At 34.8% G+C, this 26665-nt stretch overlaps 1 protein-coding gene across 1 annotated transcript in view; it reads right to left on the reverse strand.

Moving 5' to 3' along the window:
• The window catches only part of LOC113503772 (dopamine D2-like receptor), a 40637-nt gene continuing 13972 nt past the window's right edge, over positions 1 to 26665 (reverse strand). The window contains exons 3-9 of the mRNA XM_026885855.1: positions 17566 to 17675; positions 10918 to 11170; positions 10321 to 10511; positions 9206 to 9301; positions 7244 to 7429; positions 1771 to 1949; positions 1 to 959 (exon numbers count right to left, since the gene is read on the reverse strand). Of these exons, the coding sequence (XP_026741656.1) occupies positions 745 to 959; positions 1771 to 1949; positions 7244 to 7429; positions 9206 to 9301; positions 10321 to 10511; positions 10918 to 11170; positions 17566 to 17675 (1230 nt within the window). The 3' untranslated portion in view covers positions 1 to 744. The remainder of the gene's footprint in view (positions 960 to 1770; positions 1950 to 7243; positions 7430 to 9205; positions 9302 to 10320; positions 10512 to 10917; positions 11171 to 17565; positions 17676 to 26665) is intronic.

The raw sequence follows: 26665 nt of genomic DNA on the forward strand, positions 1-26665 counted from the left end.
TTTAAAATCTACTAAAAATATGAATAATTTGAGTTTTGAACAGAAGTTTTACTATATACTGTGTTTTAAAAAAGAAAGTCAGACGCTTATCCAATGGAGTGCTATTTTTTGACATTTGTAGAAAATATACTAGCAAAGTCAACTGACTTTACATATATTCCATGATGATGGTGTATAGAATGACCATGTTCTGTGGCACCATGCATCAAAAAGTCACGAGTGGTTAGCATTTTTTTTCCTCATATAATAAATTATGACTAGTTTCCTTTGGTATTTTTCTTTCTTTTGACATTGAAGAGTATATTTTCATTGCTTCATTAGACTAATTCTTTGGTATACTGGATATGCAATTATCCATGTTTTATATAGGACGTGTTTGCTTTTCTTATGTTTTTCCCCTCTTAAATTAGTTTTTGTCTATTGTTCATCTCTATTTTTCCCGAAGGACTGCGTTAAATATTAAAATTGATAGCTGTAGTTTATAGTTGTTGAAAAGTCGGTTGCTTGCAAGCTTGTTTTCACTTATAAATGTTTATGCTGCATTTTCCTAGAACGGCATTTTAAATATTCTATTTTACAAGTCTCCACGGATTATCCAGAAAAGACACTCTTTTGTTTTTGTAGTTGTAATTTTGTAGCACTCCATTGCTTCACTAATCTGTGGCAGGAAAAATGAAATGTTGAAGAATTAAGGATTGAAGTCTAGATCCAAGTTTAGTCATAAACTACGTAGTAATCTAAGGGCTAGGTTCCGCAGTTGAGTATCTTCCTGAACGCCTTCCTGAACTCAGGGTTGAAGATGGTGTAGATGACGGGGTTGAGGAACGAGTTGATGTAGCCGAGCCACGTCGTGAGGATGAAGACAGTGACCCCAGGGGAGTAGGGGAGACCGAACTTGGAGCACATCGCGTCGAGGACCGAGCAGGAGAAGAATGGTGCCCAGCAGAAGAGGAATACACCTGGAAAGATGACAACAGTTACTCTATCGATTCCATATCTAAAATGTACCAAAATAACCGTTATACTTCTAAATCATAACAAAATACAATCTTAACATATGTAATTCTTTGATGCCGGCAAATGTCTTTAGCTTTAAAAACATCTCCCTTTTTTAATTTTGAAGAAGAACAAGTCCTTCTTATTAATGGATACTATATTTCATTTACTTTTTTGTTAATGAATATAAAGAATCTACGCTTACAGATGTTCCTGAATCGAAATCGAGAGAAATATCGAAATGGACTCGATTACAATATCAGCACGTAACAAATAATATTTAATATTGTACGTGACGGAAGATCCGAAGCATTAACGGTGGATATTTCATACAATTTAGTAGATACTTCAGAAAGTCTTAAGAGTATGCAGTATTTCTTTTTTCTTATTTAAAAAGAAACGACTCCGAAACGTTTGAATGTTTCACAAAGAATGTGGATCATTAAAATGCTTGACCCACGTGGAAATCGAACTTGCACCAAGTCTTTGATTGTTTCTACTTCAGAAAGTATTGACGGTGCTGTTGTCTCGTTTCCAAAATAATTAAACATTATAATTTTTCGTTTAGCATAACAGCCATCTGAAACCATAAAACTACTTTTTCAAATCATGAAAGTCATAATCGCAAATTATAACTTTCATAGATTTCGCGAAGAATATGCAGTTGGTATAAAATTAATTTCACATAGTAACACAATAGATAGTACATATGTGTAACCTTTTTACTTAGTTTACTAGAGAAGCGGTTCATGAAACACCATAAAACTTCCTTACCAAGTACTATAGCAAGAGTTTGAGTGGCTTTCTTCTCTTTCTTGGCAAAGGACTTGGCTCTCAGCTTGCCGGCTCTGTTGGCCCTGAAGATGGTGAACCTGGCTGCGGAGGCCGCACTCCTGAACCGACGCCGAGGAGTCGAGATCAGCGAGCTGTTGCTTAGACGGCTGAGCTTCTTTCTGTAAATGGAATTAGAATTTAGAATTTCCTTTTTGAATAAAATTTGAGTGAAATTTTTCCAAACCCTAAATTTCAGTTGTCCGAATTAAAACTCTCAGGTACAATTTTTCAGGTTCTTATCGTTTTATCATAAACTCATATTTAATACTGTCTTAAAAGTTATTTAGATAACGGTTTTAAGCTTTAAGGGAAAATCAAAACAGCACTCTCACTCCAAACGGCATAAACGGGAATAAAGAAAATTGAAAAATTAAGGTCTACGATTTCTCGACAAAAATTGATTTGGTTAAATTTTCTCGCCCTATAGGAAAAATAGGTCAGGACGGTACTTATAGACAATAGGTTCGACCCATCCCTTGGACATGCCGTAAGGGTCCAAAATTGGAAGGCAGTGCATAAGGGATGGAACTATTATGATTCCCGTTAAGGTAGATATTTGCTCTGCCCTCGAAGGTGCAAGTGACGGCGTTTATGTTCACGAAGTATTATTATTACTGTTCAGGTATGAATCGACCTTCCAATCCTTAATATCAGCGGTAGTCAATAAAATAAAGAGCAAAAAAGTATTCTCGTTAATGTTTCGTTTTTTTCCCATCTATTCATGTTTTTGTTCCATAGGAAAAATTTAAAACCAACCATCTACCCTTCACAGTTCTTGATACGCAGCCTGGTGACAGACAGACAGAAAGCGGAGCCTTTGTTATAGGGTTTCGATATCACGCTTTGATTACGAAACTCAAAGAAAAATTGAATTGTGTTCCAGAGTATATTTCTAACAAGATTACTAGAAAAAATATCATCTATCGTTTTCTCCAAGATTTTCTAAACTTCGAGACCAAGTAGTTCCAAGTTATAAGTTAGAACAACACATTGGTCCCAATATGTGTTTAAACTCTCTAACTTAAAGTACACCTGGTTCGTGTAGTCGAGCAAACTTAGCTACGACCTCACCAAGCTTGTTGTTTCAGGAGCTCTTACTATTTAGTAGGTGTTATACTCTTGTACTAACATCGTTATGTATATGTTTTAGGAGCTTTTTTGTAAATACGCTAAAAATTTTTAACAAGAGAGAATTTATAATTTTCTAAGACGTTGATCTCAGACATGTTAGATACATAAATATTTAAGTAATAGTCGAAAAACGACCGAAAAGAGATGAGTCAAAACTGAAATACTTTTAATATCCTATTTTTGTATGGTTTGTACTCACAAACAGATAAGCGGAAAAGAAGTTACCAACAATATCGAATGATACAAAAACGAATATAACTTCCAACCCCAGAAAAAAAGACAACAATTAGCCCCTCGAGACGCCAAACTCATATAAAACCATCTGAGGCTCAAGATACCTTCAAAACACCGTAAAACTAATTTAAGGGCAAACACAAAGTTTCACAACTCAATAACTTGATCGTGACCTTTTGCCAAGCCTCAGACAATTTCGCCTAAAAGCTAAAAACTTCAATTTTTGGTGTAAACAACTTTGGATTCTGTCAATCAACCCTGTTAAGGTAACCGGGCTATTTTCATCTTCGTCGGTGAAGAAAATCAGTCTATGAGGTATAATCGCAGTTAATTTATTGTTCGATGTTCATAGTAGATTTGTCATGTTTCCTTAATTTTTGGACTTCTACTGACTACAAGCCATCAATGTTCCTTCATTAGCCCTTTTTCTTCACATGAAGACAGACATGAAGGCAGACTTTGTGATTCAGATATTATATTTGCTATGTTATCAAATACGTTGAGTACTTTGCTTTAATGATGCACGAATGAGCTCTACACCACTGACCAGCTTTAAGAGTCGATTTTAAGCGTCTTAGGGTATTATCAACTCTTAATAAAACCCTATCGCTTTTGATAAGCGAGACACCACTCTGACCTGTAGAACTCTGTCTCGCTTCAACAACGGCAAAAACATTACTTAAAGAACTAGTAGTGTTCTCCCTGATCTATCAAACCAACTAATGAAGCCTTTATACCAAAACTAATCAAATAACAACACTTGGACCCTCATGAGGAACTTGTAAGCCTCGCCACTAAAACCATAAAGGGTCCATAGATAAAATCTAATATTCTAAATAAGTACCTACGAAGTATTCAGAACTACCCTCGTCAAATACATATCGTTAACCCTCCACTGCCGATAGCTATCCTAATATTATTTGATGGTCTATTCATTTGAGGGTTGAGAACGACTAGAACGAGTGTTAACTGCTTACGCAGGGTTAGGCTGTAGTGGTCGAAATAAAGGGTACTTACAAAGAAATAATGGACGTGGTTTTTATTGAGCATTTGCTGAATCTGGGTATAGCTGTTACACGTGTCTTATTAGATAAAGTAATGTATAAAAATGTACGTGGGATTTTGTTTTTTTTTTAATAATGTCTTCAATTCCATAGTTAACTTGTTAATACCGCGCATCTAGAGAATATTTTTAACGTTTTTAAAGTGCCTGAAATAAGCCCAACTTAAAATGGTAATCAATAGTTGACCATCTGTCAAAATTTCTCTCAACTTTTGATAGTTTATTTTTCAATCAATCACATGAATCCTTATTCAACAGCAAATAAACTGATTGACTGTAAACATCGACTGGTAGCTACTGCCAGTTTCCCATGAAAGCGTAAAGCTTTCTTCTAAAATAGAAAAGAACTGACTAAGTATGGTTCGCGATTCTACTGCTGCTTGAGCTGATGAAGGAGTTCGGTTGGGCCGAAACTAGTCAAACCATCCCGATCATCATTTAGGTAAGTAAGAATTGACAGAATTGACAAGAAAATCGTTGAGTTAGTTTTAACGCTGATGAAATCAAGGTGATCTGAAGAGATAAAATATATTATAAGAAGTTTTCCACAAAGTATCTAACCCACAAACTAGATTATAACTTCCCAACCCTTTAAAAACAAAAGCCTTTCAATTAAATATTCCGCAACCGTTCAGCTATTATCAAATAATTTGCTAACTACCGTCCACCGGGCCAACAGCCTCATTACCATTTATATTTGATGTCAAAGGGTTGTTAGCATAACAATAGGAAGCCGATACCATGCACCTATTGATATCATGACACGGGATTAGGGATGCCCTGTTATTAGTAAATAGTAGGCGATACAGGTGGAAGCGGTGATTTGAATATTTTATGTTACTGTAGGTTAGTATACGTAGGTAATATATGTATGATCGTTGCGACAAATTTCATAGTTTTATAAATCGTTACTGAGCTAACAATGTACAGAATTGGGATTTTATAAATCATAAATCCATGTATCACAAATAAACGATTTGATTTGATTTAATTTGATTTAAATTTGCCAGAAAATAATACCTTAAAAGGTTTGGTTCATTATCTAAATGAGAAGATGGTTTTCGAATAATTTCTATACAGTATTAGAATACGTTAGAACCAAACAGTAATCAAACAAACCTGTATTTAAAATTGTAACATTTGGAACAAGTTGTGACATGTACCTATTCTTATAGTTGATTAACTTCCATATTTTGTTGTGATTCATTTCAACGATCGATAGAGCACTGACGCTATTCCACGTTTCTCTACAACAATATTTTCTCATGTTTTGAACACAAACAATGTCTTTAATGGTCTTTAATGGAATCAAAGTTTTATGGGACACTAAAATTAAGACATACTACAGACAGACTAAGCTAACTATCACGGTCTACTCCCTGATGTTCCCAAACCTTTTCCGACTTTTTCCTGCAGTCAAACTTTCATTTTGCCAGCAATTTTGCCCATGATGATGTTGAAGCAGATGGCGCCGATGACTTCGCATATCATAAAGTAATCATACAATATTTTTAAAAAGATCAAATGACTGCATTACAATTATATTTTGGTACATGGACTAATAATTCGATCACAGGTTAAGCTATGCTTGACGCGGTTGGTCCGTGGATGGGTGACCATCTTTGTCATAGTTCCTCCGTGTTTCGGAAGGCACGTTAAATTGTGGGACCCGGCTGTTATTCCTACATCTTTGACAGTCGTTACAGGTAGTCAGAATCTGAAAAAGTCTGACAGCCAGTCTAACCAAGGGGTATCGTGTTGCCCAGGTAACTGGGTTGAGGAGGTCAGATAGGCAGTCGCTCCTTGTAAAACACTGGTACTTACCTGAAACCGGTTGGACTGGTAGCCGACCCTGACATAGTTGGGAAAAGGCTAGTCCGATGATGACTAATAAAACAAAATACTTTCTATATAATTATCTACCGTAAAAAACTAGCGTCAGACGATCAATACTATACAGTTCTAACCGTACTCGTAATTACTGAGTTCATTTGCAGGCAAACCGCAGCAGAAACTTGCGAAATAATTATCGGATACGAGCGCGCGGTTAAACGTTTCGGATATCCGATAGTTTTCGGATTATGTAACATCACTAGCGGGAGTTTTAAAGTTTTAATTACATTTTCGTTCATTGTCCTTTAACGAGTTGGGCTTTCGGTAAAGACAGAGGAGTTTTGTCGGTTCCTAAATAAATTAAGATACCAAATGCTAGGTAACTTAAAGACAAAGTTGAGGCAAATAAAATTTAGATTTTTTATTACATTATAACGTAGTTTTATTATTAGGTATTTTTCGATGGTGTTCCTTATTGCTTACATTATTTATTTGCTCATCGTTTACTGCCAATTTCACGAAGTGAGATCATCGGACAGATTTCTTATGACACATAATTTTAAACACTGAAACACTACCAAAAAGTATAGTAAAATTAGGTCCCAGATTGGGCGCCAATAGGATTGTCAGAATCTATCGAAGCCAATGACGTTGATAATTCAACTAATAGCCACCATCACGCCCACAAGATAACAGTGTAAATAGATAGAATCGATCACTATTAATCTGAAGGGATTAGCCTGAAGTTTAATGTGTGTGAATTAAATAGATAATGAGGTTAAGCCGCCATGTCTATGTTAATTAAGTATATGTTATGTCAACTGTGTGGTGAATTAGCTCAGATAACAAACACGTATGTGAAGTAAGTAGTACTTTCAAATAACATTGCTGGAAACATTGTTTTTTCGAGCTTCCTTAGAATTCAGAGGGTCGAACCGCTCTGAATCTGAGTCAGCGTCTAATGTTGGCGATATGGTGATCAATACTTTGAGAACTGATCACCACAATACTTACCAAAATTAATAGCTCTTGTCCGTGGTTATAGGAATATACATTCTTCATTTTATCAAGATTGTTTCAGCCGTATGAGTGTACACAGGTAAAAAATACTCTCACAAACCTTCACCTTTAAAATACTGGTACACTACTTACTTCAATTCTGGCTTCTTTGGCGCATCAGTCTTATCCTCTGCTTTCTTCTCGTCTTTCTCCTTTTGCGTGGGTGATGCTGGTGGGGTATGCTCCTTCTCGGCATCCATGTTGGAAGGTGCGTACCCCGAGTCGTTGTTCGTGTTCGGATCCATCATCGGGATCGGAGATGCGAGGTTCGCCATTATCCTGAGAGGAAAAGAAAATGCTTATATAGGTTTTGGACGATAGATGTGGATAATAAGAAGACAGCAGCTGAGTTTCCCGTTGGTGCTAATAAAAATAGGAGATAGCTCAAAGTTAATGTCCTTTTAATTGAGGAGAAAATAGAGGAGGTAATTTTATGATGTCTTTCTTGCCGAGATATAAAAGAGAAGATAAGTTTTACTCCATATGTGTTCTCAGTGTTCTGAGCCTTACCAACCAGTGGCTTATCATCACACAATTTTATTTAATACTTTCCATCACCTAAAAATAAAGCTAGTTTTCTAACAAAACATCCTAAAATCCCATTATTACTCCAATAACTCGTGCCCTCCAAGAGTTAAGTACCTAATCCAAAACTCGATGACAATGGGACCCCAAATTAACCTGCACTTAGAAAATTTCTTTCATCGCCTTTCAATTCAGTCAAACGCAAGAAAATGTTGGAAACTTCAAAGAAGTTGAAATGGTCCTATAAATTGAGTGGCTGCACTTACACCGGATCGTTGGTTTCGAGAAATTATCGCCATATTTGAAGTCGTTTTGCTTTAGAATTTCAATTTGTTTTTGAGTCACGCACACCTGAAGTTCGAAAAAATCTAAGTTCTCACGTTTTTTTTGGGTTTAGTCAAGCGTTTTTGGTAGTGATTTGTTCAATAGGTATCTGTAATTTAATGTCTAAGACATGTTATGTTGAAGCTTTGATTAGTTGAACGTGAAAAGCGAAAAGTGTTTTTTTTATTTATATTTTCTGAAGAGTTTCTTTGTTAGTATGAACGCGCAAATCTCAGGAACGACCGATCCGATTTATAAATATCAATATAGGATAGAGTATTTTTTAATATTTATAGAAGAAGGCTATAGGAAATACATGAGCACGCTAATATTGAAAAGAGCAGAGAAGCAGTCATGAAAAATGTTACAATAAACAGAGTAATATGCGTATACTCTAAAACTATTAACCCGATTTCTTAACCAAGCGGACAAAGTCGCGCAATACAGCCAGTAGTAGTAAATAGATGATTACACCGTGCTAAGTAAACTATAGAAGATTAAAAAACCACTATGCTAACGTTAATTCAAACAACATGCTTAATGCATGTGCCTGAAAATTGCACTTGCCAACTAAAACCAGCTTTCAAGTTTGCTAATAAAGAAAAATGGCTGGAATTTTCGTCGGTATTACATAACACCACTTCGTATGGGAGAACAAACACTACCATTAATCAGTTTCAGCGTCTGTTGATAATAAATTTGGTCTGAATCGGTTTGTCTTTCATGATTTGTCGAACTGTCTCTTGTTGGGAGGGAAGGGTAGGCTTGAAGATGTTGATGACAGACATTGAAATGTGTGCGATGAAGATAGAGTAATTGATTGAAAGATGCAAAAAGTTTGTTTAAACTACTGTCAATAAATAAAGAATATCTTTATATGTGACATTTTTTCCACATCTAATAGATTATAATTTAGTTTTTACATTAAATGTTGCTTTGCTTCTTATTTGTATTCTATTTTATATTGTTTTATTTGAAAGACAATTCTGTGCTGTGTAGTGTTGCGCCGTTTTTCGCAACTAGAGTACCTAAGAAGCGTTGATTGGTGTGTGAATCAGGGTGCTATGTAATGTCAACTTAAGAAAAGAGTGACGTAGTAACCTTCTTGGATTTTTGAAGATTAAGCAAAATACTAAGGCAGAATAAAAGCTAAGTATTACTTAATACAAAAATATATGTTCTTACTAATAAGGTTAAGCTACTCACAGTCCTGTTTCTTCGACCACAGCAGCCAACATGAACCTGGCTGATCTGGAGTTGACTAGCTCTTCGGCGTATGCACCCATCTCTGTTCTTCCAAAGCTGTAAGAACAGTTATAGAAAGAGACAAAGCATAAAAAGGCAATTCTATTACCCGATCAACTCGCAGACGTAAACAAGAACGACGCACAGCAGACACACCTATGACATCGCCTTTATATATCATTCTTAAATGCCTTAATTAAATCATTGCCAAGCAAAATGTAGTCGTTAATAGTATCTTTTCAAAAAATACTTCCGCAATAAGGGATTCAGCATCTAGACTCAAGATAAGCATTAGTGGATGGGCAAAACTGGGTGCTGTCCAATGTAATCTGACCTGAAGGTCGAAGTAAGTGCTACTTAGTAGCCTAATTTGAATAAATGACTTTTGATTTTGATTTGATTTTGGATCACACAAAAGCTTGCCTTACGCGGGATCAAACCTGCGACACGTCTCGCACATTGGCTTTGGCGTGGTGACTATACCATATGACTATTAGACTGTATTGTTTCTGGAACATTCCTTTTTATACGGAAAACATTAGGTTTAAGTGAGAAGGTCAAAGAAATGTTTATAACCATGTTTGTTTGCTGGAAGTTATGGAAGTATTTAAGTGATGACAATGGCATGGTAACAGTTTACGTAACGTTAAGTATTCCCATAGTTTGGCGAAATATGCTAATATGGAACTATGGAAATATGCGGTGGTTAGGAGCTGACGTGTTTAAATACAAGGTCGCAGTTCTAAAACATGTACTTTATACATTTTTGTAAAGTTTTCACGGTCATAATTATTCAGTACATTTCCCACAAATGTATGCATCGCTTTGCTAAAATTGTACATGTACATTTTAAATGGCATTTTTGAAATTTGTTTTGCAGCGAATTTTTTGTTTCAGTTATTTCGATAGGAAAAAATACATTTGTTACTCATACACTAGCTTGTGATTTCAAGCAAATATTAATTAGCCTTTATCGAAAAGGCATAGCTTTTAAAATTTATTTCACGGGCAGTTATTTCTACACGACTATTCAGAAATATACTCATTGTACTATTTTTTCCATATCATCTACTCACTTGTCTTCATCTTCATCCTCATTGCTTCCTGAGGCTGTGTTAGTGGGAGCATCTTGTAATGACCCGTCGAGGCGCTGCGTCTGAGCAACGTTCTCTATAACCACAGCTGCTGTTCCACTGGAGACTGCTGAGCTGATCGCCGCGGACGTCTTCTTGGCTATTCTCTGCTTTTTCGCTCTTTTTCTTATTGCCTGTTAAATGTTTGGTTGAGGGATTTAATTATTGATGTCTCAAAGACACTGATTGTTTTAATTTATAGTAACTTTCGTGAAAGTGATACATTATTAAATGTACAACGGTTGAGTAACTCGTATTTACACTCGTATTCAGACCCAACCATAGTCCTTAATCATGAGTGCATTTAAAGTAAATAGTTGCATCAATTAACAACTGTTTGCTGTCTTGTGTATTTAATAAGTGGAACTTAGTATAAGAACAGATTATAGATAGTGGGTTAAACTTTGTATACAAAGACTTGTATTGTTGAAGTTGACAAAGCGAGAAAGTATACAATATGGAAAAAATTAAAGCGGTACCACCTTCTTCAACTGCGTCGTACTTTAAGTGCTACTCACTGACCAAGAAAAAAATACAAACCTTAAAAATATTATAATACAAGAACATCATAATGATGCAGGGTATGTAGAAGGATCCAAGCGAGGAGTATATCACGTAATCCTTGTTGTTGAAGAGGCAGTCGTCAGACCTCCGGTCTGGCGTGTTGTTCAGACCAAGGACGATCGGAGACCCGATGGCGCCGGAGACCAGCCAAGCCACCCCTATCATAGACCAGACCCGCGCGTTGCTTTTGTGCTTCGCGTATTTTATTGGCTGCGTCACGGCTATGTATCTGCGGACAAAAGGGCACTTAGAGCAAAATGTACTAGAATTTTAGCCTTTTCGTTCACTCCGTAATGATTTTATACAATAAGATGTGAGATTCAATGATTTTACTAAAGATAATGTAAAAATTCAACATTGTGATAACGAAATAAACTTAAATATAAATAAGTTAGATAATTTTAAGATCAAGTAAAAGAAACTTATACATAAAATTTAATTCCTGGCTAGATTTTTGCATCTGATGCTTTTACAGCACCTCATGCCATTATTGATCTTATGTATACATAAATAAGTCGTATAATGCTTGTCGTAGCCTATTATAATAACACCTGGTTGAATAGACACAAACGAGGCGAGGTCTGAACGTTATCACTTGCGACCCACTGACTCTATTAGCTGCAGGGTAACGTATCCTGGTTTTCGTCGTGGAAAGGAGACGCACGCATATTGTGGACAATGAAAGCTGACGTCACGAGTTAATAAATTTTGGAGTAGCAAAATTAAAGACCCCGTAAAATAAGGTTGAAGAAAAAAAAATACACTTGCTAAAACTCGATTTGTATTTTTTTAATATTTGTAGGCAAAACGGCATCAGTAATAAATACATCATTTGTAAAAACAAATAAGCTAAGCTGTTGCGGTTCATGAGACAACTTGGTGACAGACGGACAAACAGACAGACACACGGCGGAGTCTTAGTACATCATTTGGATACAGACCACTACGAACAGATAAATTGAAAACTTCTTTTTAATGGATTCCGAATGAGGTGTCCACACGTGTCGACGGAACGTGTTAATTAAGTTTTGTAATTAAGGCCTGACAATTTAGCTGTGGGAGTGATACGGATATTATCTATTCGATCTAGAACAGCCATCGAAAGGTCAGTCCAACGGAATAGTAATGAAATGAACTTTGTTGGCTATTTTTAGCTTATCAAACAATCATAATTAATTAGTGAGAAATAATTCGCCGACCCCAACATAGATGATAAAAGGCTAGGTTGATGATGATGAGGCTAGCATCAAGTATTGTGCTAACAGCTTGTGAAAAACAAGATACCAAAATTAATAAGTACCTCTTAGCATTCCAATTATTCATAGTTGGCCTTATATTTCGCTGAACCGACTACATCCATACCACTTTTGAAACAATCATCCATGACACACTTCAATCGCTGTCGGACAGGAACAAGTGACATCGGAAAGCTATCCGGATGAAAGAAAATATCGCGACGATATTTCCTTGATTATTCTTATGCACTACTTACAAAGTGTGAAAGAAAACGTTATAAGGATACCTTGATTCGAAATATTAAAATATGAAATTGTATATATCCTAATATTTATCCAGATAAGAATATATTTTCCAATTGCAACTAATTTTAGCCTTCACTAGAGACACTCCCCCAATAATAAATATCGATTTCGTACCCTACTATTACAAATTATTGTAATATGCCACTATTTCAGCACTGAATCAACAAAATGTGAATCCTATAAAATTGCGCTTAACAAAATATTTTCGCCGCAGCATCCCAAAAAACAATAAGACAGAAGCACGTACTTATGTGCTCGTGTTTCTAAATGAAAAAAGCTCTGATTCGGACACGCCGAGACGAAAGGGGATGATGAAATAGCTGAGGGGTGCGAAATTGGGACATAGGAGCCAAAGTAAAACAGGAATTTACCGTTCAAAAGGAATTGCTTGCAAATCGTTCTCGAAGATGGAATCGAATAAATAGTTATTTTTATTGGTGTCGACTAAGAAAATTAGTTCATTTGAATATATTCTTGTGTCTGAGTTGGAAAAAGATTTTATTGTTTGTCTCAAGGTGAACGTGGATAATAGTTGTGACTTACAACTACATTTAAGCGATATTTTCGATGATATTTTCACAGATCGTCGCTATAACAAAACAATAAGAAATTGAGGTTTAGTAACGGTTGGTACGGTCAAAAAATTGGTGGATTTTTGTAATTTTGTTCGCCCATAGCCTGTTTGCACGGAACTTTTGGGGTCTCGAGTCTAGAATACAACATCTTTTTCTTTAAAAATCTGCTAACTGGTAGGATATACTTTCTTCCAAATGTCAACTTCCTCTTGTTATTTTCGATAACTGAATACAATAGTTGGAGCACAATATCTCTTGTCTAAAGAATGAAACACGGTTCAAATGTCACAAATGATGCCTCTAAGCGGTACTGTGAATACTGTTTATTTTAGAGGAAAATTGTCGTGAAAATGCGCATGGATCAGGGCAGGAAAATCTGAAGCTTGTTCTGTAGTATTTACGTTAACGTTTATTAGTTTTTTTTGCATATATAAATAACGCCAAAAGCAATAACCTAAAAGTGTAGAATGAGGATTTTTAATTATTATTTAGGATGTGACAATTAAAATTTTCAAAATCACATATTATAAACAGAATTAATTTACTGAAATTAGATATATATTTTCGTTTCTTCCACATAGCCTAGAATAGCATAAGTGTCACATCAAATTCACTTCGAGAAAACCGGTCTTACATTTAGGCCTGTAAAATAAACACGAAATTTTACACCCAAAAAGAGATTTTAGCAGCAGATGCCAATAATTAGAGTCGCTTAGCAACATCCGAATTTCAGTGAAGCAATCAACATTAGCTGAAGCTATTAAGAGAACACCCTTCTGCTTCTTGTAAAACGTTTTAAGAGATAGAAATCTAAAGTATCTGTGTTGAATGCCGCTGTTTATTCCGTTGCTATGGCAACTAGAAATTACCTCCGTAACTAGACGGGTATTTGCACCTCAAAAAGTATGCTCATGTGTTTTGTGTTAGAGTTTTGCGTAACGCTTTGGGAGTTTTTGACTTAAATTCTGATCCCTGACTAAGGAAATCGTAAAATACGAAGTTGTGAAATTGGATGTCGTCGAAAACTTAATGAGATGGGTGAATTTCCCGGACCCAAAAATTGCGTGGCATCGATGAAATCGGTACTAAAAAGCATTGTTATAATGTTCTAACATTTTTTTTTAGGTAGATGACATAAAAATCTATCTGTAGCACTAAATATTTTATTAATATAATTAATAGGTTTTCCAAAAAAAAAAGTTAAACCACATAATCTTTCATCGCCGTGTTTGTCCACGACTCACCTTGATGTATTAAAGTCATCATTGATCAAAAATGTATCGTTATTTATATTAAAACTTAGTTTTATTTGGTTCGTGAATAGTTAGAGTATTGACTCGGAATACATTTATTCAAATATTTACACAATACAACGTATGGTTAATAAAAAACCATTTGTCCCAGAACTACCTTTCATCGCCATGTCCTAAACATATTTGAGAATATTGCATATTCTAACGTTTTGCGTCGCTCCCGTTTTGCGTTAAACGTTGCATATAAGTAACGTCGAAAGGCTAGACAAGGAACGACGTGTGTACGTGCCTGCGTTTTCGAGCTATAATTAAAAGTATTCAATTTTTTTGGTACTGGACATTTTTTCTTTCATCGCCGTGGATAGGTCTAACTTCTATTTCAATAAGTTTTTAATCTCGATTGAGCATTCAATACAATGCCATTTATATTTAGCTTATTTGTAAAGTGTTCATTACTGTGAATTATTACCAGTTTTTTAGTAAATTGAATTATACCCCTTGATTTTCATCGCCGTGCTCTCATTTCCGTGGTTTCCGTGGACAAAATTTGCTATGGCAATGAAAAAAATACACGGGAATGAAAAAAATATCATCGCCGTGCCTTGTAAAACAGTTTCCTTTCATTGCCGTGGCCACGTGTTTCATTTCCGAGACTTATGTTTGTTTCGCCACTAGACAGGAATGTATCTATTTATAGTTATATTATAAAAATAATATCATGTGTGACTGGATTTTTACACATTATATTCTATTATTATTGCGTATAAATTAATAGTATTTATTTTTGTTTCAATGATTAACTTTATCATTTAAATATTCTTGTACACTATAATAACATTTCATTGCCATGGACGCCTGTTTCATTGCCGTGCATGCATGTTTCATCGCCGTGGCACGGAATTTTCAATCTTGTATATCTCGTTAGTTTTTTAAGCTATCTGCTAGATATTAAGCAAAACTGCATATCTGATCGAAAACTTGAGAAAACACTATTTTTTATTGTTCTAAAGTTGAAGAATAAAAAATCCACGGAAATGAAGATTTTTTTGGACCTGTTGAAATTCACCCAGATAGGTCCTAACACCGTTTTGAAAAGTCTAGTTTACAGTTTATTAGAGTCTAGTTATACCTCACTATGCTTAATAAGTGCAAGTGCAGTAAAACCTGCTTTCGTAAATTATTATGCAAAACATGTAGGCCCATCAAAATGCTAGATATATGATTGTCTCAATCCTTATGTGTCTTTAAATCGATCGTCCTTCAAACCAGAGCCAAATATAGCCCGCTATAAAAAAGACATAAACAAACATGCTTATTAACTAAACTTTCTAATCAGCCGATTTTCGTAATTATCATAAAAAAATATACAGTAAAACAATTTCAAGTCAAACCAAAACCTACATCATCCAAGATAAACACGATTGATCGTCTCACCCTTAACACGTAAATAAAAAGTAACACGACAAAGAAAGATTGACGAATGAATTAAGCCGCCAAAACAGTTGTACAAAGATAGATAAATGGCTACCCTCACTCACTGTCTACCCCGGAAGGGTTAGACGTGACACGTTGCCCCGGACTGCCCCGGACAAGTTATATAAACTTCGGAAGCCAAGCTGGGTAAGGCTTCTGGTTTTATTAAGGTGTAAATGTCTGATAGTAAGTGGGGATAAGGACTAGCAGGAAGATTAGTCCTTTGCTCCGAATTTGTTGGTCCTTTTAGATTTTTTTGTTTGTAGTCTTTAGTGGTAAGGGTATTACTATCAATAGGAATTTGACTTTTCTTTTATCCCTGTCTGTCGTCTGTCTTTCCGTTTGTCTGTTTGTTTGTATTTGTCTGTCTATCGGTCTATGCCATAATAGTTCCCGGGTGGATTTAGTGTTATGTATCAAAGGTGTGAAATATGTGCGAGTGTTCTTAAACATATTGGGTAAAAGTCGGTGGAGTCGGGAAAGAATAATGGAATGTCTGCAAATATACACGAGTGGGGACTGACATGCTGCACCCAAAAAAAGTCTATTAATGACTTAATCAACAGCATTGTGCATTATTCTCATGCACATCTTTTACGCATTAACGTATGCTAAGCTGGTACAAATTCATTAATACAATTTCTAAAGTGTAAACACTCGAATATATTTTTATAGAGACTTAAATTATAATGTCTTTGCCAATATAAATCTGCTAAGGATAAATTGTATTTAGATGGATACATTTTAATTTGAAACCCTGACTTAATCAGTTTAACGAATCCAAAAGTTATAATGGTCACATTGCATTTTCTCTATTCTATATCTATCAATTTCCAGACATTTTTCAATTATTAAGACAGTAAAATGCAAACCAACGATACAGAATAACGACTTCAATTATCACATACTTAGCTAAACAACTCGTAATTAACTTTTTATTATCTATATACTTTCGTTAATGAATTGTTAGAAGCTAGGACATTAAGCTTACCTTGTTAAAGTATAAAACGAAACACTTAAGCGGTCTTCCACTTTGATTGTTACTCCTGGTTTAAGTAGCGTGTAAACGGTTACTTTCACATTGTTTTTTAAGGTTACGTAAGTAAGGGGTAAAAACGGAACCAATTTACTAATATTTATGGGTCCGTGTGTCTGTCTCTTAGATGAATTTCATGAACTGCGATAGTTGTTAGACAGTTGGGATATTTTTATATTCACTATTGCTACAAATAATATTATAATTGAGATTAGAATCAATTGGTACCTACTGTTATAATTTTGTGGGAGATAATTTTTTATAGCAAATTTATTTTTTGTTAGCGTTTTTGTACAGAACCCTCAATGTCGCGAATCCGACAGGCACTTGCCCGTTTTTAAAACGTAATGTTTACAGGGTTCTTGTAATACGTTTTACTGAGAATATTCTACGGGGTTTTAGCTTCATAAAAGGTCAGAAAGGTTGTTAAGTTTATGTAGATTTAAAGATTGTTTTTGTAAAGGAAAATGTTGTCGGTATAATTTAGTATAAGCTTTAATTGTTTCCTTCTTATGAAAAGAAACCAGAACAACATCTAGCATGCTTAAAATGTTTGACTGTCTGGATCGTTTCGGTCAAAATTTTAGTTTCTTTCAGAAAATATATAACACTTTTGGTCCTTAGCTCCGAAATTGCAGGAATATAAAAATTATAATTTAGATACGTTACGGAAAATATAACAACAAACAGCAAAATAAATACCTTTTCAAGTAAAAATGATTACATGGTAACATATTAACACTCACCTGTCAACAGATATAGCGACTAAATTGAATATACTTGACGTTGAGCATATTACATCGATGGCTATGTAGCAGTCGCACGCCACCGCCGGCAGACCCCACACGCCGTTGAACTGCGAACAAGACGAATAGATCGTTAACATAACGAACTAATATCTATCTAGCTATTGAAAAGATCTATTTTAACTGGGTTCGAATGGAACGAGAATTCAAATGATTATTGGTTTTGTTAAAAAAACTCCCGCACTAAGGAGAGGCCCGGGGTGTCACAAACATTAGACACAAGAACGGGGATCAAACCACTCAGCGATCTGTGCATTCAAGTTGATGTTAAATTCGTTGTAGATTGTATAGTGACAACTATATAGCATGTTGGTATGGACATTCCTTATCATTCGACGTTTCGACGTTTCAAAAGGTATACCCGTGACCAATGAGCCGAATTTAAAGAAGGTTAAACCCCAATAAAAGGATATAAGTAGTTACTTCAACTGCACAATTAATTAAAAAACATTACAAATAGGCCTTTTGCAGACATTTCCAAAATTTTCGCATTAATGGCTTCAGTTGCGCTGTTCTAAAATGTCAGTCTTATGGAGAAAAGTCGGCCAGAAAAGTAAGCAAAGACTTATGCTTTAAAACTGTAGGTGTGAACCAATAACGTCTTATTTCAGATAAAACAACTTATCCTCCCGAACCCTTAATAGCCTAGTTAAGTCGTGCGGAACAAGATTCAAACAAATCCCAAAATAAAATACATTTTAGATTATAATTGATACGAAAGAAGTCTCAAGTCCCCGTTAAAGATACTTAAATAAAATATGGGGTCCTGAATAATGATCATTTATGATAAATCATGTGAATAATTCATTTATCTTAGAAATTTTCGATTTGTGCCCAATTTGATTCATTACAACATTTCCATAGGATATTGTAACAAAGTAAGGTTGAGTCAATTAGATGAATAGATTTAATTTGCATAGTTCAATAATCGGGGTTACTATATGGAGACATGGCTCAGAGAGTTAGGATTAAATATAGGGTTTTGGCGACACTATTGTGTTGTTGTTCAAATATCTATCCAGTTTTGAAAAACGAGTCTGAAAATTACAGTATTTATGTTTTTACGCTAAGATTCCGGGAGTGACGCCAGTTTTAACAATTAATAATTCACTTGTCGTGTGACAATTTTAAAGTATTTATAGTATGTATATTTGCAGGTATAAGAATTTCTATAATAAATTGGCAGGTACAGCAGTTCTGGTCCTTCGATACAAAACTTCGGCCGTACTAATTATTTCTTGACATTTTCCTTAATTTTTAATGAGTAATATTAAACTTTTATACAAACTTAAAACACGAAAAGCAAAGTTTCGTGGATTAGAAAGCGAAAGGTCAAACAAGTATTAAGAAAAATCTAAAACCGTATTTATATTTTCATGAACTTCACTAACTTTTATGTAGAAAAGTATTTTTTAATCAACTTCATAAAAAACATTAATTAGTACTGAAAAGGAAAAATAAAGAAAAATCTTCGGAAAAAATTTAAGGTAAGATAGATCCTTAGATCACTTAGCCTTTAAAAATATTACTTCATTTAAAAAGTAATATTAAGAAGATTATATTATTATCACTGTGAGTACCAAATAAAGTGAAGTTAACTGCCCAAGTCAAGATTATTCGACCTTTTTGCGGATAACGGAAAATAAGCTAGACAGATAAAACTTTATGGGGTCAAGGTCAGTTAGACCATAAACATGAGTTTCCTTTCCAAACTGGATGAATAACTACTTTTGTTCATGCAGTTATGGCAAGTCTGTTCTGCATTTTTTGCCACTAAATTCAATTTCAATCATTTTTATCGCTTTTATGCTCCGGTCCTCAGGTTTGAGTATTGATCACTCTCTGTTTCAAGTTTAGATCATCCATCTGTTAGAAAGAATTTGTAAAATATGTATATACAAAAATAAATTAGTCGAGAAGTTAAAGTGAATAAATTAGTCACAAGTTTGGTGACCAACAGTTCGGTCCGAACCCGTCCGAAACAACCTCTATAAATATGTGTGTTTAAACCAATAACCAATTATGAATTCGTGTCGCGAAATAATCACAATAAGATATAAAAGGCAATCAAGACCCATTCATTTACTCACTTTCATTATTCATTTTAAAATGTATATGTTTAATACTTATTACAGAAACCCGTCATAAATAAGAACACGAAGAAATCTCCTCATAATTTATTCAAACAAATTGCGTACACAAAGACCGAATTATCCGAGCCTATCGTTTAAGCCTTATTCGTGTATTGTGAATAATGATTAGGGCTAACAAATAGCTCACATCATTCTTCATATATAGGCATCCATTAGACGAAAACATTACTCCTAATCTCAGGTTCATCAACAAAGCGCCTTCCTCCGCATAATTCAGCAATACCTACGCTACGCCTCCAAAGACTGATTGTATCTCATTTTTTCTTTAACCTTCGCAATAATTTACTTATTTAATAATGTAATATTTTCGAGCTTTTGTAAAAGCAACTTATTTAAATTCGTATGAAATTTATTCCTTTAGATGCTCTTTGAATTTGTATTCAAGGTGTCCTTCGGTTGGTGACCGTACTTTATTTATTGGAAACTTTTTGATCTAAAATTTAGTATGCAGTCTCAGTTGCTTAACTTAAGTGAATAGTCTAAGTGATCGAGGGCTTTGTGTGTCAAGAACCTAGACTACTAAACAAGCTTTTGATTTCTTATTCACCACTACTATGCTCAAAAGGACCAATTTCATTAAAGACCAAAAGTGCGATTGAAATTGACTTCATCATTCAAACGACTTAGAGGAACACAATAACCCAGTCTAAATTGATTCCAGGCACATAACGTCTATGCTGGCTTCATACAAATTGCCGGGCGATATGCAAATGTCTGCCCTTGTTCCATACAATTGCATCCTAAACTATTTCTACGCCTGGCCTCGAGCTGGCGAGCGGTAGGCCTCGCTATCATTAGACCTGCTGTCTCGAGGGGTATCCACATACAACGAACTTGTGTTCGAATTGTTACATACAATTACGTGTTATGGAATTGTTATATTGGTCTGTATGACACTTGATATACATCTAAAATACTATTGTTTGTAAGACAGTTTGAGTACTTGAGTTAAGATTGATTTGAGGGTAAATATTACATGTCAAATTATTGTAGGCTATAATCACGTAGAACAGCTAAATAAAACATGAAATTATAGAAGGGACATAATAAAACATTGGATTTTCCGCGAATAAATTACAGCAAAAACACCAAAAAAGACTCATTCCTTGTAATTTAATAATTTACCTCATTAGGACCGTTTTGGAGTAGAACGTATGGTTGACTCGGTAGGAAACTGATTGTGCAATCTAAATAGGTTTGCCCAAACCCCCGGTACTTGTGCTCATTAGCAGTAATGTGTAATGTGAACAGGTGGGGTAATGGGAGAAAATGGCGCGGTAATGGACCGAAGGACCAAAATCCTTGTTTCATTATTATTGCTTTGTTAATTTAAACTTTGTTCCTGTTGTTTGAAAATAACATGGTATGGTATGGAGATGACATTTCGTTATGATTAAAACAGTGATTTTTACCTATCATCTCCAAACATTAGATTGTTTTCTACTGACGTAAAAGATTCAAGAAATGACACTTTTTCTAGAGGGACTCGCCAAATAATGAATATTGGTCTCTTCGAATATTCAGATTAACTAGATACAATATTGACGAAATTTTCTCAAAACTTCTGAGTTCTAATTTAATATTTATTTATTTCAGGTACACAAATAACAAAATGTTTTCATATATTTAATATTTCGTAGAACTTATTATGTTCAGTTACAAGTGGGTGTACTATATTATTTCATTACTTCTGCCTTCGGGATATAACTGTAACGTAGGTATATATACAATATCTATTTGTTTTAAGTGTGTAGAAACCTAATCCAAATTTCTAGAAAATGGATTACCATTTTCAGGAATGAGTATGTATGATCTGGTAGAATCGGTAATTCGTTAGATTTATAATAATAGATAACCGTCATTCTACAAATGTGCCTAATTTAAACGAGTCATTTACTTTCGCTATTCACAAATCTCCAACTATTTGTTTATATTCGAAAATTTAGTTCCAAGACAACGTGTCTTGTTCCCAGGCGATTAACGCTTCTTAGTATATTTGATCATTTATTAATATTAGAGACAGAAAAAAGAATCTCTGAGTAAGCTTAACTCACAACGCGTGTCCCAGAAACCGCCTATACTTCTTCTAAAACGATTTCTGTTTAATATACTCCAAAATCGAAACATCTCTATACTCAATTACACATTTCTCTACAAACTTTCAATTCCAATAAACAGACCAAAAATTCAAATTCAAACCACGTTTACGAAATACGTGCAATATTTCTTTCTCATTGAAATAAGAGTATCTGACTATACCTAGCCTACATAGGACCCACGTGAATAGATCCATTCAGACCACGTTCAGATGGCATATGTAAATAAATAACAGGCTGTTCACAAGTGGGACAATACCGGGAACTTTGTGACTCCAATAATATTGAACAGGGTGTAGTTCAGACAGAAGGCTTCGGGCATTTCAACGTGGGTTACATTGTACTTTTTGCATGGTTCTATAGAAAAGTTGAAAGTTGCTTCGGTTACATTTCGCATTTGAAAAACTATTTGAATTGTTGTTGTGATTGTTTTTTTCTTATAATAATACCAGTCATTATAGTCATTTATATCTCTCTTCTCTTAAAAAGTCCGGGATAAAAACTATCCTATGTTCTTTCTCAAGGTCAACTCTATCTCTGTACCAAATTTCATTAAAATCAGTTCAGTGGTTTAGACATGAAAGCGTAACAGACAGACAGACGGACGTGACAGGGATTCAGGTTTATTCACGATGTTTTCCAAAACTCTACTTGATTATAATTTCGGCTTAAACTGCCATTATCTGACTTCGTTCAATCGATACCACTGCTGCAAAAAACGGATTTTTTATTACAAATTCATCTTTACCAGATGTTATAAAACAAGCATGAAACACCACTTTTCACTATCCGCTTTTATTGAACTTTTATTCGGTATTTTATCCATGTTTCCACTGGCGATAGGTCACGCATGCCAGATGCTAGTCATCTGGCGGGCGATGCCTTCGGAAAACACTTTCCATCCAATCGCTATCAAAGTCTACAGCCAATATATCAGTCAGGTGAAAATGAAGTGGCGTCCGCCTAACATGAAATATGGGAAAAGGGTGCTTTTACGGTTATTTGCAGGAAAAACAGGTAATTTCTACGCGGATATGATAAAGGATTTATGAAGAAGGAAAAATATTTATCGTTACACTTGAATTCCCAGATGCGGGGAAAATGAGTCTTGACAGCTTATTACGTTATTAAGACGCAGTTTATTAAAATGTCATAAAACATCTATACATATAATAAAATTGTAGAAAAGTGAAAACTGTACATTGAATATTTTTAAAAAAGAATAATTGGAGGGTGGTCTAGGAACGATTCCGATGCCGAAAATATGATTTTTAGAATTTTTGTCTGTTTGTCTGTTTGTCTGTATGTATGTCCGGAAAGATCTCGGAAAGTACTGAATAGATTTGATTCATATTTTCAGAGAATATCAACAAGAGGTCCGGTCAACATACTTTTTACTTATTATCTCGCTTTTCGATACAGGGGGTGAGCAGGAGCCTTTTATATCTATACACAAATATCAAATTATCTCATAAACTACTGAATATATTTCGTTCAAATTTAGCATGAACCTTACTGTACACATTATACAACAAATATACAAAAACCATAACGCTACTATGCAGAGGGCATGAGCAGTAAAGTTTTAAATTTTTGGACTCACCCGTAACATCGTGTAATACAATTATGAGGTGTATTTTCATCCCATTGAGTAGTAGGCAGCACGGTCATCAATTTACTCCAAAAACATCACGCTATTTATCTTAAGACTTTTGGCAGAGCAATAATATATTTTTTCGAAAGTAAATCATTTTCACAAAATCAGTCATTTTATTCTCTTTCAAGTCTAATGTAGACCTAGCGCGACAGTAATTCAAATAAAAGAAACATAAACTATTTTTACTTTTATTATTATTCTTTTGATACAAATGTTACTTCGTAATCGGTACATTCTTGAAACAAAGGAACTTAAATTATTTTTATTTTTATTGGTTTACTAAAATTACTCAAGTTCAAATGTGGAATGCCGTAATATGATTTTGTGTTTATTTACGATAGGTGTATATACCTATGTATTTAGCTCGGTAATGTTGGCGATGCTACTTCAAGATAAAAGAATTCGTAGTGACACTCAACCCAAAGTTGCATGTAGTTCACATTGATGTCATCTATAATTATGCATAACAATAAATTACTGAACGACACAGTTAATTATATTACCTTAGTTCATCTGTAACAACTAGCAACAAAAATATAAACTTTCAAACAAAAAAAAGCCTTTCAGACAATGAAATAATGTTTTCTTAAATTTGCAACATTACATAGGCCAAAAGTATTTCGGATAGAAAAGCCCAGAAAACTTGCATAAAAACTTCATAATAGGTATGCAATGTGAAAGATCTATAAGACCCAAGCTATCAATGAATAAGAGCGTACGCTAGACGGTTTTTGACATTATGTATCTATTGATAGAACAATGTCTACTGATAACTGGGATTTTTCAATATTTTAACGATTTGATTGGTCTACATCGCCATTACAGAGACCGCACACGTGGCGCTTCCAAAGATTCCTTTAACAATTTATTGTAATCTCTACTTATTTAAAATTTTCTTCTTTCGTAGCCTGGTAAAAACAGGGGAAGGAACGAGACTGAATGAGTTTCTGAGATCCCAAAGCTAAGCCGACGAGGATTAGAAACATATTTTTGGAAATTTCTCCAATAAGGCTGATAATAGCGTGTAGCTATCAGCACTTACATCCGTCACACAATGTCTGGAAAATTCATTGTGGCTGTCGGAATCGACAGCGTAACCTCATAACCAACCTCATGTAGTCTTTATTTAAGTTCCATTTATGCAGTAGGGATGACGGTATTTTACTTCAATGATCGTCAGGTAGGTTAACGAATAAAATACGTAATTTTTCTTTGTAAATTGGTACAGTAAATAGAACTCATGCGCATGAAGACACTTTTATGTTCATATTTTGCTTTGTCGTAACATCACAAATTGGACATATCCTATACTTTAGATTTTTGTCATTGTCAATTTAAAAAAAGGGGTGTCTGATATATTTTTTTTCACGCTATTTATTTATCAGCAATTTAAAGGCAAATTATGATCAAAACACCAGGGGGGCAAGACAACACGTTTACCAACTTTTTTATTTTGGAAATATTCCAAATGTTTGTGAGGAAGATCAGTTTTAATATTAAGAGGACAATCAAACACAACGTGTTTCAGGAAACCGTTTATCTGGGCGCAATTTTGCAAAGTCTTATATCTTATGACACTATGTAACATCCACAGTTACCGAGCCCGACTCTCACTTCACCAGCTCCGTCCACAAAAATAATTTGACATCTTATTTATATCGTCAGAAAACATCGTGTGGGAAAATAACAACTGTCTGGCTATCACTGTTCCTGAGAAACAGCCAGGTGACAGACAGACGAACGGACACCGGGGCCTCAGTAATATGGTTCTGGTTTAACTCTTTGGTTACAGTACAATAATAATTTTATGATATCTCATAATCACTATCATAATCCGTCTAACAATTTCAGGTGTAGGTCGGCCAAAGAACAGACGTGCTCGAAAATCATAACCCACCTAATTAGAAAATGGAAACCCTCGAAAGTAAAACATTTTTAGCAGAAGTGCTAAGACTGAGTTATACCTTCTGTTATTTTTTCATACTTGCATCCCCCCCCCCATTTTTAAACGGCTCGATTTGTCAAACATGTCTTAACGAGCACTCGCACATAATTTACGTTTAAATTAAAATTGTACAATTCGTTCGGAAGCTATGATGTCACAGACAGGCAGGCAGGCAGATATGTCAAAGTTATAAGCCCCTCTTTTTGGGATTAAATAAGAAAAAGTCATTAAAACAGCTGTGAAATATTTGACACCAGGATAGTATCGTAAATGATGAAATGTGTTTGATTTAAACATTTGATAGTCTTTGGGCCGCTCAAGATTCATTACAATTTAGAAAAAAAAGCAAGCTTAAAATGTAAAAAGAAGTGTTTCATTTTCAATATTGCATTACATTTTTGCGATGATCGTTATTATTATACTTCATAGTTGTTCACATCTTGAAAATCACGCAGACAAAGTCGCGGGCAACAGCTAGTTTGAAATACAGGAGAAAATACTTAAAAGACCAATGTATTGAATGTCAAATGAAATTGTTTGAATAAAACCGATCAAGTGCGAGTCGGATTTGCAACACTGAATATTCTGTACAAAATGGCTAAGGATAAACGAATCGATTGAGTGACAAATAAATTTGCGGGTTTAAACCTAGATCTTTATTGTTAGTACGTGTTTTTATAGCGGCAGCAGAAATACATGGTCTGTGAAACTATCTAGCTATCTCAGTTCCGATGACTAACGGACAGATGGACAGACAGATAGTGGAGACTTATTAGGACGGTTTGTTTTATACCGTATGGGTACGGAACCTCAAAAAATAATTTACAGTCCTTAAAATATTACAACGTGACAGTCTATATGGAGATTGACAATATTAATAAACCGATGACGACAAAAGATAATACGCTGGAAATGAAATAAATGGACGTTTCACATCCATTGAATATCAACACACTTTATTCACTTGCAAAATTGGGTCTCGGTATATCAGACTTCTGGGCTACTACCCATATTGTAGGATCAACCTTTTGGAATTATCTAAGCCAGGCCTTCATTTCCAGACCATTGTCTAGGCGTCCTAAATCAGCCCAAATCATATTACTTCCAAAATTAGCGACACAGTTCTTTACAGCTGACTTCACAGTTACACCTCTACCATGACACCACAAAGCGAACTGTGGCGTTTGTA

Source organism: Trichoplusia ni, chromosome 20 (genome assembly GCF_003590095.1).
Source record: "Trichoplusia ni isolate ovarian cell line Hi5 chromosome 20, tn1, whole genome shotgun sequence".
Taxonomy (NCBI): domain Eukaryota; kingdom Metazoa; phylum Arthropoda; class Insecta; order Lepidoptera; family Noctuidae; genus Trichoplusia; species Trichoplusia ni.